The following is a 14,574-nucleotide window of genomic DNA, read 5'->3' on the forward strand; positions in this document are numbered from 1 at the left end:
AAAGAAAAATGGGTGCTCACATTTTGAATCCCATCAAAAGAGGAGATCCATTCAACGCCTCTTTTCCATCTAACTAAGAAAATCTCATTTTAAAATTCAAACCCCACCTATCTTATCTCTTATTTTGTTCTCTCTCTATTTAGGAAGCATTGGAATCTCTAACCGCCGTACTAATAACCGCATCTCCACTGTTGCACATTTCCACCATCGACAGATCCATGGTAAATGTTTCAGCCTCCCTGGAAACCATAAAATCGGATCAAACAAAATCCGACAACTCATTTTTTATTCCAATCAATTATTCATCCCCACCCCTTGCTCCATTCTCATCAGTTGAAAATGAGTAGTTCAGATAGAATCGAACTTTCGATCGATCCGGGTTTCGCACCCCTTTCTGCTAGAATTTAATTCCTTGACAATGAAAGTTGCTTTCTAAGGTATTGGATTCCATGTCTTTTGAACCGATTGTTTTAATTCTTAATCTTTATACATTTTGTGGTTTATGGGTTTCGAAATTTGATTTTGTTTTTGTTTTTGTTTTTGTTTTTTCTCTTTGGTCTTGAACTACAACCTAGAAAGACACTTGATGGAAAGTTCAGGTATACATGGGGAGTGATTACAGGTTAGGTTTAGTAAAACGTAAGTATCTATTTAGTCAAGGTTGTTTTTTTTATATATATTTTAATCTTTCACAACAGTTCTTTTACTATTATCTTATTTTATACCTCACAATGATATTGTGCACAATCAACATCAAGAGTCAATCGATACATTCCTGGGAATCACGTGTTCATCTAAAGTTTTTTTATCCACCAAGTCCGATCAAAATCGAGTTGTTAAAGCCCCTGGTAATCTCCATTAATCATCATTAATTTGTTGTTACTTTTTTTAGCATTTGAGAAATAATTCATTAATCATACCAGACTACCAAGAAGAGGACATTTGAGAATTAATCATCATTAATTCGTTAGGAAATTGATTGAATTATTGTTTGTTTTTTATAGGTTGTAAGCTAACATACTAGACTACCAAGAAGAGGGCAAGTGGACCATAATGCCCTATTAATGGGAAGAGAATCCATGGGGTATGGTTGTTTATCACTGCGTTTGTTAATTGTTTTTGTTTGTGCGATTATTAGATCTGTATAGTAACCAAACTTTTCACCATCATGACATAATGTTGGCCATTGGTTTTTAACTATATTTTTAGAAAATCCAAATTGTTGCCGACAACAAGTTATAACCACTCCCCACCTTTGTTTGATCTCAGATGGTTCCATGACAGCAATACTGTAACCAAATTGATAAGTCATTTGCTCATGTTAATCTGGGGAGATGAGGTAACAAATCATTCTTTTTTATCCAGTTATATTTTGGAATGTGATTCTGGATCTGGGTGAAATAACATGCACGTATTTCAATCTTTCGCCTCTAAAGCATTTTCTTTTCAGAGCTAATAAAGCACTACTAATAGTTGACTCTAGAGTCAAAGTCCAGATTCGTTAAATCTTTGTCATCACATATTAGATAGATTGTAACAGTTGTGGTATATAACAGTTTATTTATTAATTTCAGATCAATGGGGATTGGCAATTTGGGTATGGGGATCTATAGCTACTAGGTCGAGAAGCGATTGAGATTTCCATTGAAAACTTCAAAAATCTATTAAAATATGCCATTCAAGACCAGGTCAAAGTAAGATCACCTCTACTTAAATATGTATGGCTAAGTGTCGGTTAAAATAGGCGGGTTGGTTACACGGCATGGGTCAGGTTGACTTATAAACCATGTTTTTGTCTACTTAAATTGTTTTTATAAATAATGAATTAAATAGGATTTTCAAAAGTTAATATTGTTACAATATTAAATTAGGTTTTTAGTTAGCCCTTTAAGAGGACACATTCACTAATATACATTGAGGGACCTTGGACCTAATCCGTTTGACCCATCTAAAACTTAAGATAAGAATATAAGTTAATAATTTAGATATTTTAGACTATCCTTATATATAAAATTTAAAGTCCCCCAAACTTGAACAATTTTGCCACCGGTCCATTAGAGCCAGGGTGAGGTATAGTACCTTTTTTAAAACTTATAATATGTTGCATTGTTATGTATTATCGGTGCACTTAAACAAATAAATCTAGCCTTTTAAAGCAGATACAAGTAATTAGTTATGGTTAGAGGTGGTAAATTTAGGTGGGTCAAACAAGTAGGTATAAACAAAACTGTTGGTTAAAAAGGAAAGGTCAAATGGGGTGGAGTTACGCCAATGTGTGTGTGTGTGGTGGGGGGTGGAACTTCAACCAATCACTTAGTTTTATTAATTCTTTTAGTTAAACCATGACGACCTTGCAAAGGGTATGTTAGTTAAACCATGACGACCTTGTAAAGGGTAGGTTAGTTAAACCATGACAATGACAAGGAGTCTAAATTAGTAAAATGTTGAGCTTTTAGAGACTTTGAAATGATGACCGGTATTTGAAAATGTCAATGTGAGGTGATTTGGGTTGGGTGAAAATTATGTTAAATAAAACATGTGTGTTTATAATTTTATAGTTTCTTTCTGGTTGCATCTTACTTGGCCAGGATTTATTTAAGTATTTGGAGGTGTGGAAATTTTCTTCTCGCGTATGAATCGACACACTTAGCATCTAATTTTTTGAATAAAATGATTTTGATGATCATGCATTAAGGAGTACACTTTTAGCAACTTTGAAGTTGTTCAACCCATTTGACCCATTTCTTTTTTAAGTAAATTTGTATTTTACCTGTTTGATACAAAATTATAACATGAGTAAACCATTCAAGTTATGGGATTTTTCAGAATTCAATAGCGATTGCATGGCGGGGCAATGGAAAACTCTTTCGGTGATGTTAGGGATTAGAAGGAAGATATCACACAAGCATGCTCTCAAATGTTGTCTCAGTTGCATAACATATATGATTATGACAAAGTGAGTATTGTTACTTTTGCGTTTTCTTGCTATTTTTGAGTTTTATCTTTGAGATTTACTATTAAATTCATCTTGTTTGATGGTGCTTTGATACATATACCCTCTGTTGAGATGTGGTTGCTGAAGCAAAGAAAACCCAAACACAATTTTTGGATACACTTTATCATAGCAAAATAACGCATCAACACATGTTATTCATCTCAAGGAGTTGTTTGGTCCGTATTCCGAAGGGGTCGGTGTTTTAACCATATGCTTTTCTTTTCTCAAGTTTAGACCACAATATCATATGTATGAGTATGTTATTCATTAGTTAGTTCATTCTGTAACAACTTGATCTCTTTAATTATGTGTGGTATATATTGTTTAAGAATCTCATTTTCAGACTTATATGCTTTAAATTAAGCTGTTGAGACACTTTTTTGCTAAAGAATCTGAGATATGGTAGGCGAATTATTTATATCACATTGATTTTTGTTATTGCTAAGGGTGGTAATGTATTAGTTATTGTCAACTTAATGAATAGCAAATGATAATCTATACATATTATAATGCATAGGGAAGGACAAGTTAAGATATCAAAAAATTAATATTTGGCTTAGTTGTGTTTCTTTTGTTGTTTGCACTTATTTCTTTAACAGATATAGATATTCCGGGAACATTGGAAATACGTGAAGAGAGAAAGCTAAAATGCTAGAGTTGGTAAGGAGTTTAATAAATTTCTATTTTATAATTTTAGACACATTGTTTTTCCATTAAGACCGTTGTGTGGTTTTAGATTTTCAACCTTTGGAGTTAATGGTTTATTTAAGATAAGTTTTAAAATATCTTTTATTTATTGTATTGTGAGACATGTCAGCCCTAATTGGGTCAAGGTGTTATATAATCGAACCGACCGAACCATACACACCACAATAAAGTGGACAAACCTATGACTTCGTTATGACGTACATCCATCACATTGATGTTACAATACATTCATACGAATCTGAAAGCTACCTCAAACGAATACCACAATGCAAAGTGTCGTTCCCGCCGCATCGCGCGGGCACCATACTAATATATAATAATTCATAACACTCCCCCTTGACTATCCACGTGACAAAATAATATATTATACTTATAATACGCTTGGTGATGCTGCCTCGTTAAAAACCTCGCTAGGAAAACCCAGTGGGATAAAACCATAGCTAAGGAAAAAAGAGTGCAACGCGTATTTTCTCCCCCTGATACTTTTGGATCAGGTGTGTTACCTCATTAAAAACCTTACTAAGAAAACCCAATGGGACAAAACTTAGTCAAGGGAAAAAGAGTGCAACTTGAATAAGTCTCCCCCTCATTTTAACATGTATCCTTTAAGTGATATGTGTCCATCTTCCTTGAAAGTCGAAAAATATTTTGTAGCTGAATGATTTGTCGCTTGATCCCTTAATTTGCAATCCTGTATGTTGAGCAATGTTGTATAATCTTCTAACGAGACTTTAGGTGCCTCCTTCCAAAAATTATCATTTGTCCACGACTGTGTTTTGTTACATTTCTGCATCTACAAGACTAACCAAACTTGTTTTGATGGGTTAGTAAAATATAATCAAATATCGTTTATACCTGAAATACTTGTTTGAACTCATTCCAATGTCTCTTCGCTTGACATAGGTTATATCATGACAATATGCTCAAGTAAAAGATATTATAACCATACATAGCTAGCAAAACATATTAATGCACTTATGCATTTAATGATGGTACTTCTAGAATGAGAATCTCTACTTTGGTAGAAGATGATAATAGGCATTTCTTATAACAAATGACTTAACAACCTTTAACATACTTTAAGGTTCAACTATGTCCATACTAAAATATCCAAACATCATCTTCTAGATGTACTTGAGGGATTAGTAAAATATAATTACATATATACTAGAACTGCACTTCGAGTAATAATTAGACCGTGCCAAGGTCATTCAAAAATTCTCCCTCTAAAAGCTCGACATTTCTCTCAATGATGCCTAGACATCATTACTGTAAATTGCGATTATAGTGAACTTTTAAAAGTAGAATGTTCATAGAACATGGCTAATTTAATCAAACTTATATCCCTCTTTATGCGAATATCTCGAGTTGTACAACACTCGTTTCGAATATTTAGTCCATACGTATTTTGTCAACTTCATATAATACGTTCTTGAGGTTTTGACATCTCTAATGCTTCTAGCATTATCAATCCATGAGGGAATTCTTTCCATCTTATCCAAATATGCATGTGCTTTCACTCTTAGAAGTTTTGCTATATAAACTTGCCCTTTTAACACATAGATATCTATATCATATGCAAAAATATCAAGAACACTTGCTTTTATCTCCAAAATTCATATTGTACCATGTTTGTACACTGTGTACATTGAGATGTCATAATAACCAGGTACATATTTTCTATGTATGTTTATTAGAGTATTTGTGCACTATAATTACATCCATAAGGCGTTTCAATTAACCTCTTAAGCACTCAAATGCTTTAGGATACTCATGGGGAGTTCCAATTATATTCAATTCAATAACATATAAAACATGTATATGTATTCAGATCTGAATGTATATAATAATCATAATATTCTCGAGAACTTATTTTATATGACTTAGTATTAAGTGATACATAACTTTCCTAAGACGCATGTCAATTCTCTTTTATATATTACCAGACTAATAAGATATTGAAAAGTCAATGCATCCACCACTGGATAATACGTTTTCTCATAATCAATCATAGGTCTTTGTGAAAATTCTTGTGCCACCAATTTTGACTTATATCACTTAATTTGATTTTCACATGATTTGCGTAAAAGACACTTTTGTATCCAACATATTTTACAACTTTAGTTGTATGGACTATTGGTCCAGAAACTTTCCATTTCATTAGAGAACTAAACTCTGCCTTATTTGCGTCTTTCTATTTTGGCCAATCATTTCTTAATATTCATTCATATGCAGATCTTAAATCTTGATCCTTATCATTTAATCATTTTAAGCGCTATATTATATACAAAAGTATAACGACGTCGATTTTTATTTCGATTCCATACATATCTTAGACATGATACAACTTATCGAGATCTCTTTATTTTCAGGTACCTGAGGTTCTTCTTGAACCATCATGTCTATTGTCTCTTCAGGAGATATTACTATAACCTCGACTTGACCATCTTAATTACTTGCTCCAATTTTCGAGGAATTTTATTATTGGAATCAACTAGTCTACCACGCTTTAGGCGTCCAATAGACTCATTACAAAAATATGTCGTTGTCATCTTGGGACACAAATATGACTGGAGCATAAGCAGTTGATTATGTGACTTACTTAGTCACTCTATTCAGGTCAGTGAACTTGTCTGGTAATTTGTATTTTAATATTGGTAAATGAATTACCTTTGAACTTCTAATTCATAGTTTATAGTCTGAGGATCAAGATGACATGATAACTCATTTCACTTTTCACTTTCCAAATGCTTGTTATCTCCCCCTAATGTTGGGAACATTCATTCACTAAAGTGAAAACCAATGAACATTCAATCATAGACGATTATTTATACCCAACATATTCTAAAACTTTTTAGAAGTCCCATCTTTGTGCGATGTGGTGGATGAGTTTCAATATATGTCGCACAACCAAAATCTTTGATGAGACATCTTTGGTTCCTGACCAAAAACCAACTGTATGGGGAGAACTACAACTTATTGGCTTGATGTGAATTGATGGTACTATATATAAAATTACATGCACCTAAATGAACTTTTGCTCTTCTCATGATTATTGGCTTTGTAACCAATAGTAGACGTTTAGTGATCATCTCAACAATAACACTTATTCCAATGATCGTTAATAACTTGAGAATCAAATTCACTATTATCAAATAAATATACTAATCTGGATTAATATACTTCCTATCACATTAGCTAAGCCACAACCACACAAGCTTCAGGTTGTGGATTTGATAACCATTTAGACGATGCATCAATTTAAAAAAAAAAAACTAAATGGTATCATATTGGGATATGCATATCCTTTAATCGCTTCCAGAATATTTAGGTATAGACACCCTCGTTTATTTTGCAAATATATAATTTCCATTGAGAGCAAACATTACATGCTAATTATTATCTTGAAGAATCTTCTAGTTCTTCATTATGTTTCACATCATCATTGACTCGGAGTGGTCTAACCGGTTATGCCAACTAATTAAATAATTATGATCCATAAACTTCTGGTTTATGATCGTATGTGTAGTATTTTCTCGTATGTAATACAAAATGTATGATACGAGAGAATATTTATAATTCAAAGTTAAAACCATCACGTTATGCAATCACTCCTTAGTTTGCCACTTTTGATGGTCCATCTCATTATTAAAATGGCCATCATTACAATTCTTATAGTCAATCTCATCACTCAATTAGGTCCATCATTACATTTACAATGATTAATATATAATCACATTCACTTTTGGGAATGACGTAGAACCAAAACAAGCTTCATAGCTTTTCATTATTTACTCGGTCACATGAGTATAAAATTATTTCATTTTTTCATAACTTTTATAATGATATTGCTACTTTAGTAGCATAGGTCTCAAGTGTGACAAATGAAAAGAATTTAATCGATTTTTCTTGTAAATAATGTTCTCTTTGCTTACCATCAATTGAGAAGTAGTTGGGTCGTATAAGATTTATCAATCTTATATCTTATGACCTTTATAACGATCATTGTATAGTCATCACATTATTAACATGGTTGATCTCATTACATGAGCATCATAACAATTTCCTCAATTACCATGATTACGAACTTTGCACCAATTATTATATCATCACATTCAGTTCAAGGAATGGATTATAACCAAACAACTATCATGGTGACATCATTACAATTTTCTTAGTTGTTATATACATGATCGCGACCTTATATTGGTCATTATATCATCACATTCACTTCATGAATTGATTAGAATCACACAACTTTCATGGTGGTCGTTTCAAACCTTACATAAAAGCATATTTGATGTTTGACAATGGAACTTGTTTTATTCCACATGTATAACTAATCTTTTCACCACATAAAATCAATTATATGACCGAATCATTAAGATTTATCAGTCCAAAATCTTACAAGCATCAATAAACTCATAATAAGCTTTGAGAAGTTAGACACTCCAGGTGTCTTTTTATATAAACCGTGACCACAATTCAATCGTTTTTATAGCTTGTGATCATATACCACAACCCTGGTCACTTTGATGTCCCCTTCCAAATTTATAACATTTGAACATAATATATACATTAGATTATACAATGCATGACTATATAACATGTCACCAAATAAATAGGTTATGATACAACCTTATGAAATAAGATTTTTTCATCACTTGTAAGAAAATGTATGCAATTTGTCCATAAATGTAACATGATATAGCCAATCATAAGTATATCATATATACACATATTTGTCACAATAGTATACAACATAAACAAATGTCACTATCAACTTTCTCGATCATATAATAACATATGAATCTTTATTACTTGTAAATGAGCTTTCTTATACTAATAAATTTTGTTGCTCAATAAAATATAACAGACATCTTGAGAATTTTAGTGTCATGTTAATTTGCAAATAATATCTTTTACCACACAAATATTTCATAGAATCAAATCACATATTTAAATATCTAATAACAATTGGAAGGCTTATACAATTGCAATAACAATGATATACAACAAAGTTAACTAACTAGTTGTCATATTATAACCTATTATCATATAAACATGTGCATTATTGTAAATTCATTAACAGAATTGCACTAATGATTATCTTCAAATAGAACTATTAGACATCACCTTGTAATACAAATTGTATTTTGATAGTTCATCATAAATTGTATAAATACTAATAACAAAACTAATTAAAGGACCAATCAAAACTCATAACCATAATAATAAAAGCACACAGTGATATCAAAACTCATAACCACAATAATAAAAGCACATAATGATTTAGAATTTGTAATGTCTCTTTGAAACCCCAACAACGTAATTCGTTGTATAAAATTTAGAACAAAAATAAAAGGCTATTTAATTACTAACCATAAAATATAATAAAAACAATTTATCTCACAAGTAATAAGTTGATTACAATTCAAAAACCAAAACTGATATACACCTTAATTTATTAGCTTTTATAAAGATGTATAACATGGATCCACTACGGCATATCATGGCATACCACATTCCCAATCTAAATAATTTCACGTTTAATACATACCACACATAACTACATCGTCCAAGAGTTAGTTGACATACAAGTAGAATTATATTATTAAAATCTTTAGAGTAGTTTCGAAATGACCAATTATGGAGATTTAAATATATATTGCATATGGGGAAGGTTCATTTGAGAAGAAATTTAATGTGAGAAAAAAAAGAAGAAAGGGCATATTAGTAAAATACTATTTCATTTATAACTCATATCATTAACTTTTCTCTCTTTAATTAATTAGTCAACTAATCATTAATTATCCTACATATAATCTACAAACCCTACACATATCAAAATTTTCCTACATATACCCTACACATTATATAATTTTATCCTACACAGTCGAAATTTATCCTACACATCTCGAAATATATCCTACACAACTCGTAATTTATCCTACACAACTAGTAATTTATTCTACACTTTAAATTAACTTGTTCTTTTAATTTAGAAAAAGTATATATTTTGAAAAGGAGTTACAAATTTAATTTACTTAGTTATTAAAGGAAGAATACAAATTAATGATTTATGTAAGTTTACCAATATACCCTTATATTAAAATTAAATGCAAATATTAAATGAAGTAAAATGAAGCATTCTTATTGGTTGAAATTTCTTCTTTTTTCTTCTTACCAAAAAGTTCTTCTCATTTGAACTCTCCACTATTGCATATTTGGGACAACTAAATTAAAGCATAAATTCGCTAGATTCTACAGCTTTTCAAACCGTTGATGAAACATACCTATTCAGTTTAGTGTACCAAAACTTCCCTTAAAGTCCAATAAAATATTTAATGATAAAAGAGAGATAACCAAGAGGGGTAATAAATTAGTTACAATATTCGTAGGTGTTTGTTTGTGAAAAAAAAACTATTCAGATACGTTAACACATAGGAAAGTAAACAAAGAAGTAAAAACATTATGACACTGGTTAAATAAGGATGATGTCAATGTTGTTAATGATGATTTTAATGTTAAATCATAACCAATAAAAAAATATCAAGAAAAGCGTAAGTTAATTTTCAAGTTTTATCATACCAACAATCGATGAGAAAAGATGAAATAAAATTAAAACAATTAAGGGATTTCATACCAGATCAACAATTTTGTCTTTTATCTCTTTCGCCGACTTTGATAGGACATGGTGTCTTGTGTTGATACAGTCCAACTTCAAAAGTAATTCGTGCTGATAATGTGTTGTGTAACAACTAGCCTATTAATATTATAGAGATAAGAAATAGAGATCGGGGAAAATGGATATCTTATTGATGTCTAAAATGGATTACATATGCCTCTATTTATAGGCTACTAAACGTACCTCCACTTGTTACTTTTTATACCCCATTTCCATAAAATCACATTTAAACTTGTCATATTTACCCCCTAAACAAGTCATATTTTTTAAAGTATTCTTTTTTGTTACAAAACAAATTCAAAAGTGTAAAAATATATTATAGACGTTTTTTTTTTAAAATGTTTATTTTTATGTTTATTTAAAAAACCATATTTTTTTTAAAAGGTTTTCAGATATTTTTTTACACTTTCTCAAATAGTATTTTGATTGTGTTTTCTTTTATTGAACATCTTTACAAATTACTAATAACGTTTTTCATATAAAAACAATAATAAAAAAAAGTTTTGAATTTTCTTTTTGAAAAAAGTCTACATTATATTTTTTTTCCTCGTCTAGTTTGTATTTTAAATGTCTTATATTTATTATTTTAATATTTTAAAATGTTTTTATATTATTTTGGAATGACTTGAAGTGGGTATCTGATACGTGGTCGAAAACCGATGATTATTCGTAATTAAGTTTATGCTTTTACGTGACTTTTGATTTCGAATGACCTATTTTTGATTATAAAAAAAATCCACATATATTTTTGAAATCAACCAGTTTGATATATTTTTTAAAAGAAGAAGAGAAAAATATTTGTGAATCAACCATATCCATTTGTTTTCCTTTAGAAACATAATCAAAAATACTATTTGAGAAAGTGTCTTCAGAAACAATATATCAAAACTTCTAAAAATATGATTTAAATAAAAATTAAAAAATAAATATTTTAAAAAATGTCAGTAATATTTTTTTTTTACACTTTTGAATTTGTTTTGTAACAAAAAAGAATATTTTTTAAAATGATGATTTGTATAGGGGTAAATATTAAAAGTTTTAATGTGATTTTATAGAAAGAGAGGTATAAAAAGTAATAAGAGTGAGTATGTTTAGCCTACCCCTAAATATATATCAATTCATAACAAGATTAACATTCTTTATTTTGATAATTTTCCCTTAAATGAATGATCATTAATAAAATTTCTTAAAATTCCACAATAAAAAGTGCAATATAATTCTATCAAAGTAATTCAGTCATTTCATCGTCAAAAAAAGTCTCCTTGAACCTTACAATACGTTGATTTATCCACAAATGAGCTAGCCGTTGACTCCAACTCATATATAGAATTAGTTAAAACATTTACATCCTTCCTCCGTACTTTCTCTTCTAAATTCATGAATCATCATCATCTTCAGCCATCGTATCTCCTACTCTTTCTCCTCCTCCTCTTAACCATCTTCCGCCCCTCCCATGGCGAAGTTGGCACCTCCGCTCAGTACGGCCCACCATTCTTACGTAAGTTAATCCATCTATCTCTATTCAACTAAATAGTTACGGCCACAGTTTTGTAGCCGTAATCTCTTGTAAGCAGACTGTGTTTCTATTACATCTCACCCTTCCCAAGCTCTACTAATAGCTTTGCTATAGCAGTTATTTTAATTATTTTACTGGGTACAATTGTTGTTTTATTTTTTTCCAATATTGATGTGTGTTGATGAACAAACAGCAACCGCGTGTTACGGGTATGATCCGGGGCAGTTTCCGTCGAGCAATCTGTTTGCGGCAGTAGGGGACGGGATATGGGACAACGGAGCGGCTTGCGGGCGGCAGTATTTGGTGAAATGTATAAGTGCTGCTGAGCCGGGGACTTGTGTTCCGGATCAGGTGATTCAAGTAAGAATAGTGGACTTTGCTCTCACGGCGGCTTCTCCGCCGTCGTATGCCGGCACCACCATGGTTTTATCCGACACTGCCTTTGGAACCATCGCTAATTCCACCGCTCTCTCTATTAACATCGAATTCCAGCAGTATATTTCTCTCTCTCTCTCTCTCTCTCTCTCTCCTCCATTATTAGAATATTATTATTTATTTATTTATCCACCTGGAAAGTATTTTTTTTCATATAAATTGAGTAAATAAACAATTCTTTTAAAACATGTGGAACGGGAAATTAGTAAATTACCAGCAACGGTAGTATATTGACTAAATGTTCAGATTTTTTTTTTTATCGAAAAATCTTATTATTATTAATATTATCATAAATTAATGTACAAAGAATTTTTAACATATAAAGCATACAAAGTAATTACGAACAGGGTCTGCTCAAAAAGGAATGAAATAAAGTAAGGATTTTAGAGCCCTGAATTCTAAAAAAAGAAAATTATGTGTATTTGATTTTGGTTTTGACATTGTTGACATTTAATTTTATAATTTATAATTATGCATAAACAAAGATAATATATAAATAAAAAGATTTAAAGCAATTCTTTTTTTTTATTGTATATGAAAGGGGCTCAATTTAGTTATTTGAGGCCTAAAAGATTTTGAGCCGGCCCTTGTTACCAATGAATGAAATCAAAATTACGTATGAAATAAATCAAAATTACACATCAAAATTTAGCATGAAGAAAATAATAAATAAAATTTACGCCTAAGGAAAATCAAAATTACGTACTCTATAATTTTTTTTTCGTTTTATGCGTTATCAAATCTTTGTGTTTAAACCTTATACATTATTATAATATGAAGTATCATTTCCTCAAGTTTTAATTGGAAAATCATTAATAAGAAAATATTTGACTTTTATTAATTTTCTAGAAATAATGTTGGCAGGATTTGATAAACCATAAATGATAAGAGAAGACTTTGTCCGCCTACTTGGATACAGTGTACGTATAATTCTTTTGGATTTATATTTGACAAAAAAGGATGTATGAGAGTTGTCCAAATTTGAAGGGTTATTTGATATATGGTATTTCTTGATTTGTTCCTAATAATATATAAACAATTTGATCTCAAATATTGTTTAGTATAAAAAAGATATTGTTGACTAAGAGGTGTTTATAAAAAGTGGGTATCCAAATTATAGATACCACGCGTTAAATTGGACCGACGGGGTTAAAACAGGTTCAAGTTAGAACGGATTTTGGTCAATCAGATTTTGAGCAAAAATGTGTTTAGAGCGAAATGGTTTATGGTCAAAATGGATTCGTTTAATAACAAGTTATTTTGAGTTTCATGACTGTCGTGCATCTTGACTTCATGACTACCAGACACTATTGGGTCTTACCATGTGTCAATAGGTTGTTTTGGCTACACAAACCCACATATGGTTGTAACAAGTAATTTTAAGTCTCGTGATACATGTGTGTAATTATTGTATATTATTGGGCTTTATCATGTGTTAGTGAGTTGTTTTGGCTATACAAACTCACATTAAATCATACTCGGCATTTTAAGCCTCATGATACATATGTATGACTACTATACACAATTGGGTCTTGATAGGCCTTGCCGTGTTAGTGGATTAGCACAAACTCACGTTAGATCATAACAACTCATATTAAAATTTCACCTCTTACAAATAAATTACATCAAAATTCCACACATAAACTACATTATGTTTCCACATCCTACAAATAAGTCATCCTTACATGCGTGCTCACGTGTGCATACACCCTGAATTGGCAAAGTGAAAATGTTGTTGCCCAAAACAGGGCTCTCAACACCATCCTAGCTCAACAAAACAATATCACAAAGGCTCATAAAGATCTAACAAGCAGAGTTCAAGAACTAGAAGGTATCATCTATGAAATCAAAGCCAAAATCCTTGAGCTACATCATGAACTCCTCCAACTAGTGCATAACTCCCCAGGGCCACAAATTCCACAAGGTAAAAGAAGCTGAAATGAAATTCCTCAAGGCACAACTTGCAGACCTTGAGAGACAACACAAGCAGCAAAGGGTTTCCACCTATGCTGGTGATCCATGGAGACTGCCAACAACGCCATTTGTGCGAACTTTTGATCCCCAATCACTGCCAACATCCTCATTCCTGCATAACTCCCCATCTCTAAACCTTTGGTCAAAAGAGCAAGCAGAAATAAAAGCCAAAAGGATCTTGAAAAGCACAAACTTCAGAGGTGTCAAAAAAACACCTTGCCCAAAAAAGGAAGTAAAAGAGAACCTTGATGATAGCCC

At 31.2% G+C, this 14,574-nt stretch overlaps 1 protein-coding gene and 1 long non-coding RNA gene across 7 annotated transcripts; both read left to right on the forward strand.

Moving 5' to 3' along the window:
• Positions 1-95: 95 nt before the first annotated feature.
• Positions 96-3,331, forward strand: LOC110865587. Of its 6 annotated transcripts, none has more exons than XR_004861512.1 (6): positions 96-437; positions 576-848; positions 1,005-1,084; positions 1,270-1,339; positions 2,827-2,956; positions 3,068-3,331. It is a non-coding gene; the product is annotated as an uncharacterized LOC110865587 (long non-coding RNA). The 6 variants fall into 6 exon arrangements; XR_004861513.1 differs by having other exon boundaries at positions 576-639; positions 759-848; positions 2,827-3,331; XR_004861515.1 differs by having other exon boundaries at positions 580-639; positions 759-848; positions 2,827-3,331.
• An 8,379-nt stretch (positions 3,332-11,710) lies between these two features.
• On the forward strand, positions 11,711-13,393 carry LOC110865586 (EG45-like domain containing protein). Its single transcript, XM_022114880.2, has 3 exons — positions 11,711-11,889; positions 12,101-12,401; positions 13,207-13,393. Exons 1-3 carry the CDS (start codon positions 11,769-11,771, stop codon positions 13,211-13,213), a joined length of 429 nt encoding a protein of 142 aa, XP_021970572.1. The 5' UTR covers positions 11,711-11,768; the 3' UTR covers positions 13,214-13,393.
• Positions 13,394-14,574: the final 1,181 nt, after the last annotated feature.

Source organism: Helianthus annuus, chromosome 6 (assembly GCF_002127325.2).
Source record: "Helianthus annuus cultivar XRQ/B chromosome 6, HanXRQr2.0-SUNRISE, whole genome shotgun sequence".
Taxonomy (NCBI): domain Eukaryota; kingdom Viridiplantae; phylum Streptophyta; class Magnoliopsida; order Asterales; family Asteraceae; genus Helianthus; species Helianthus annuus.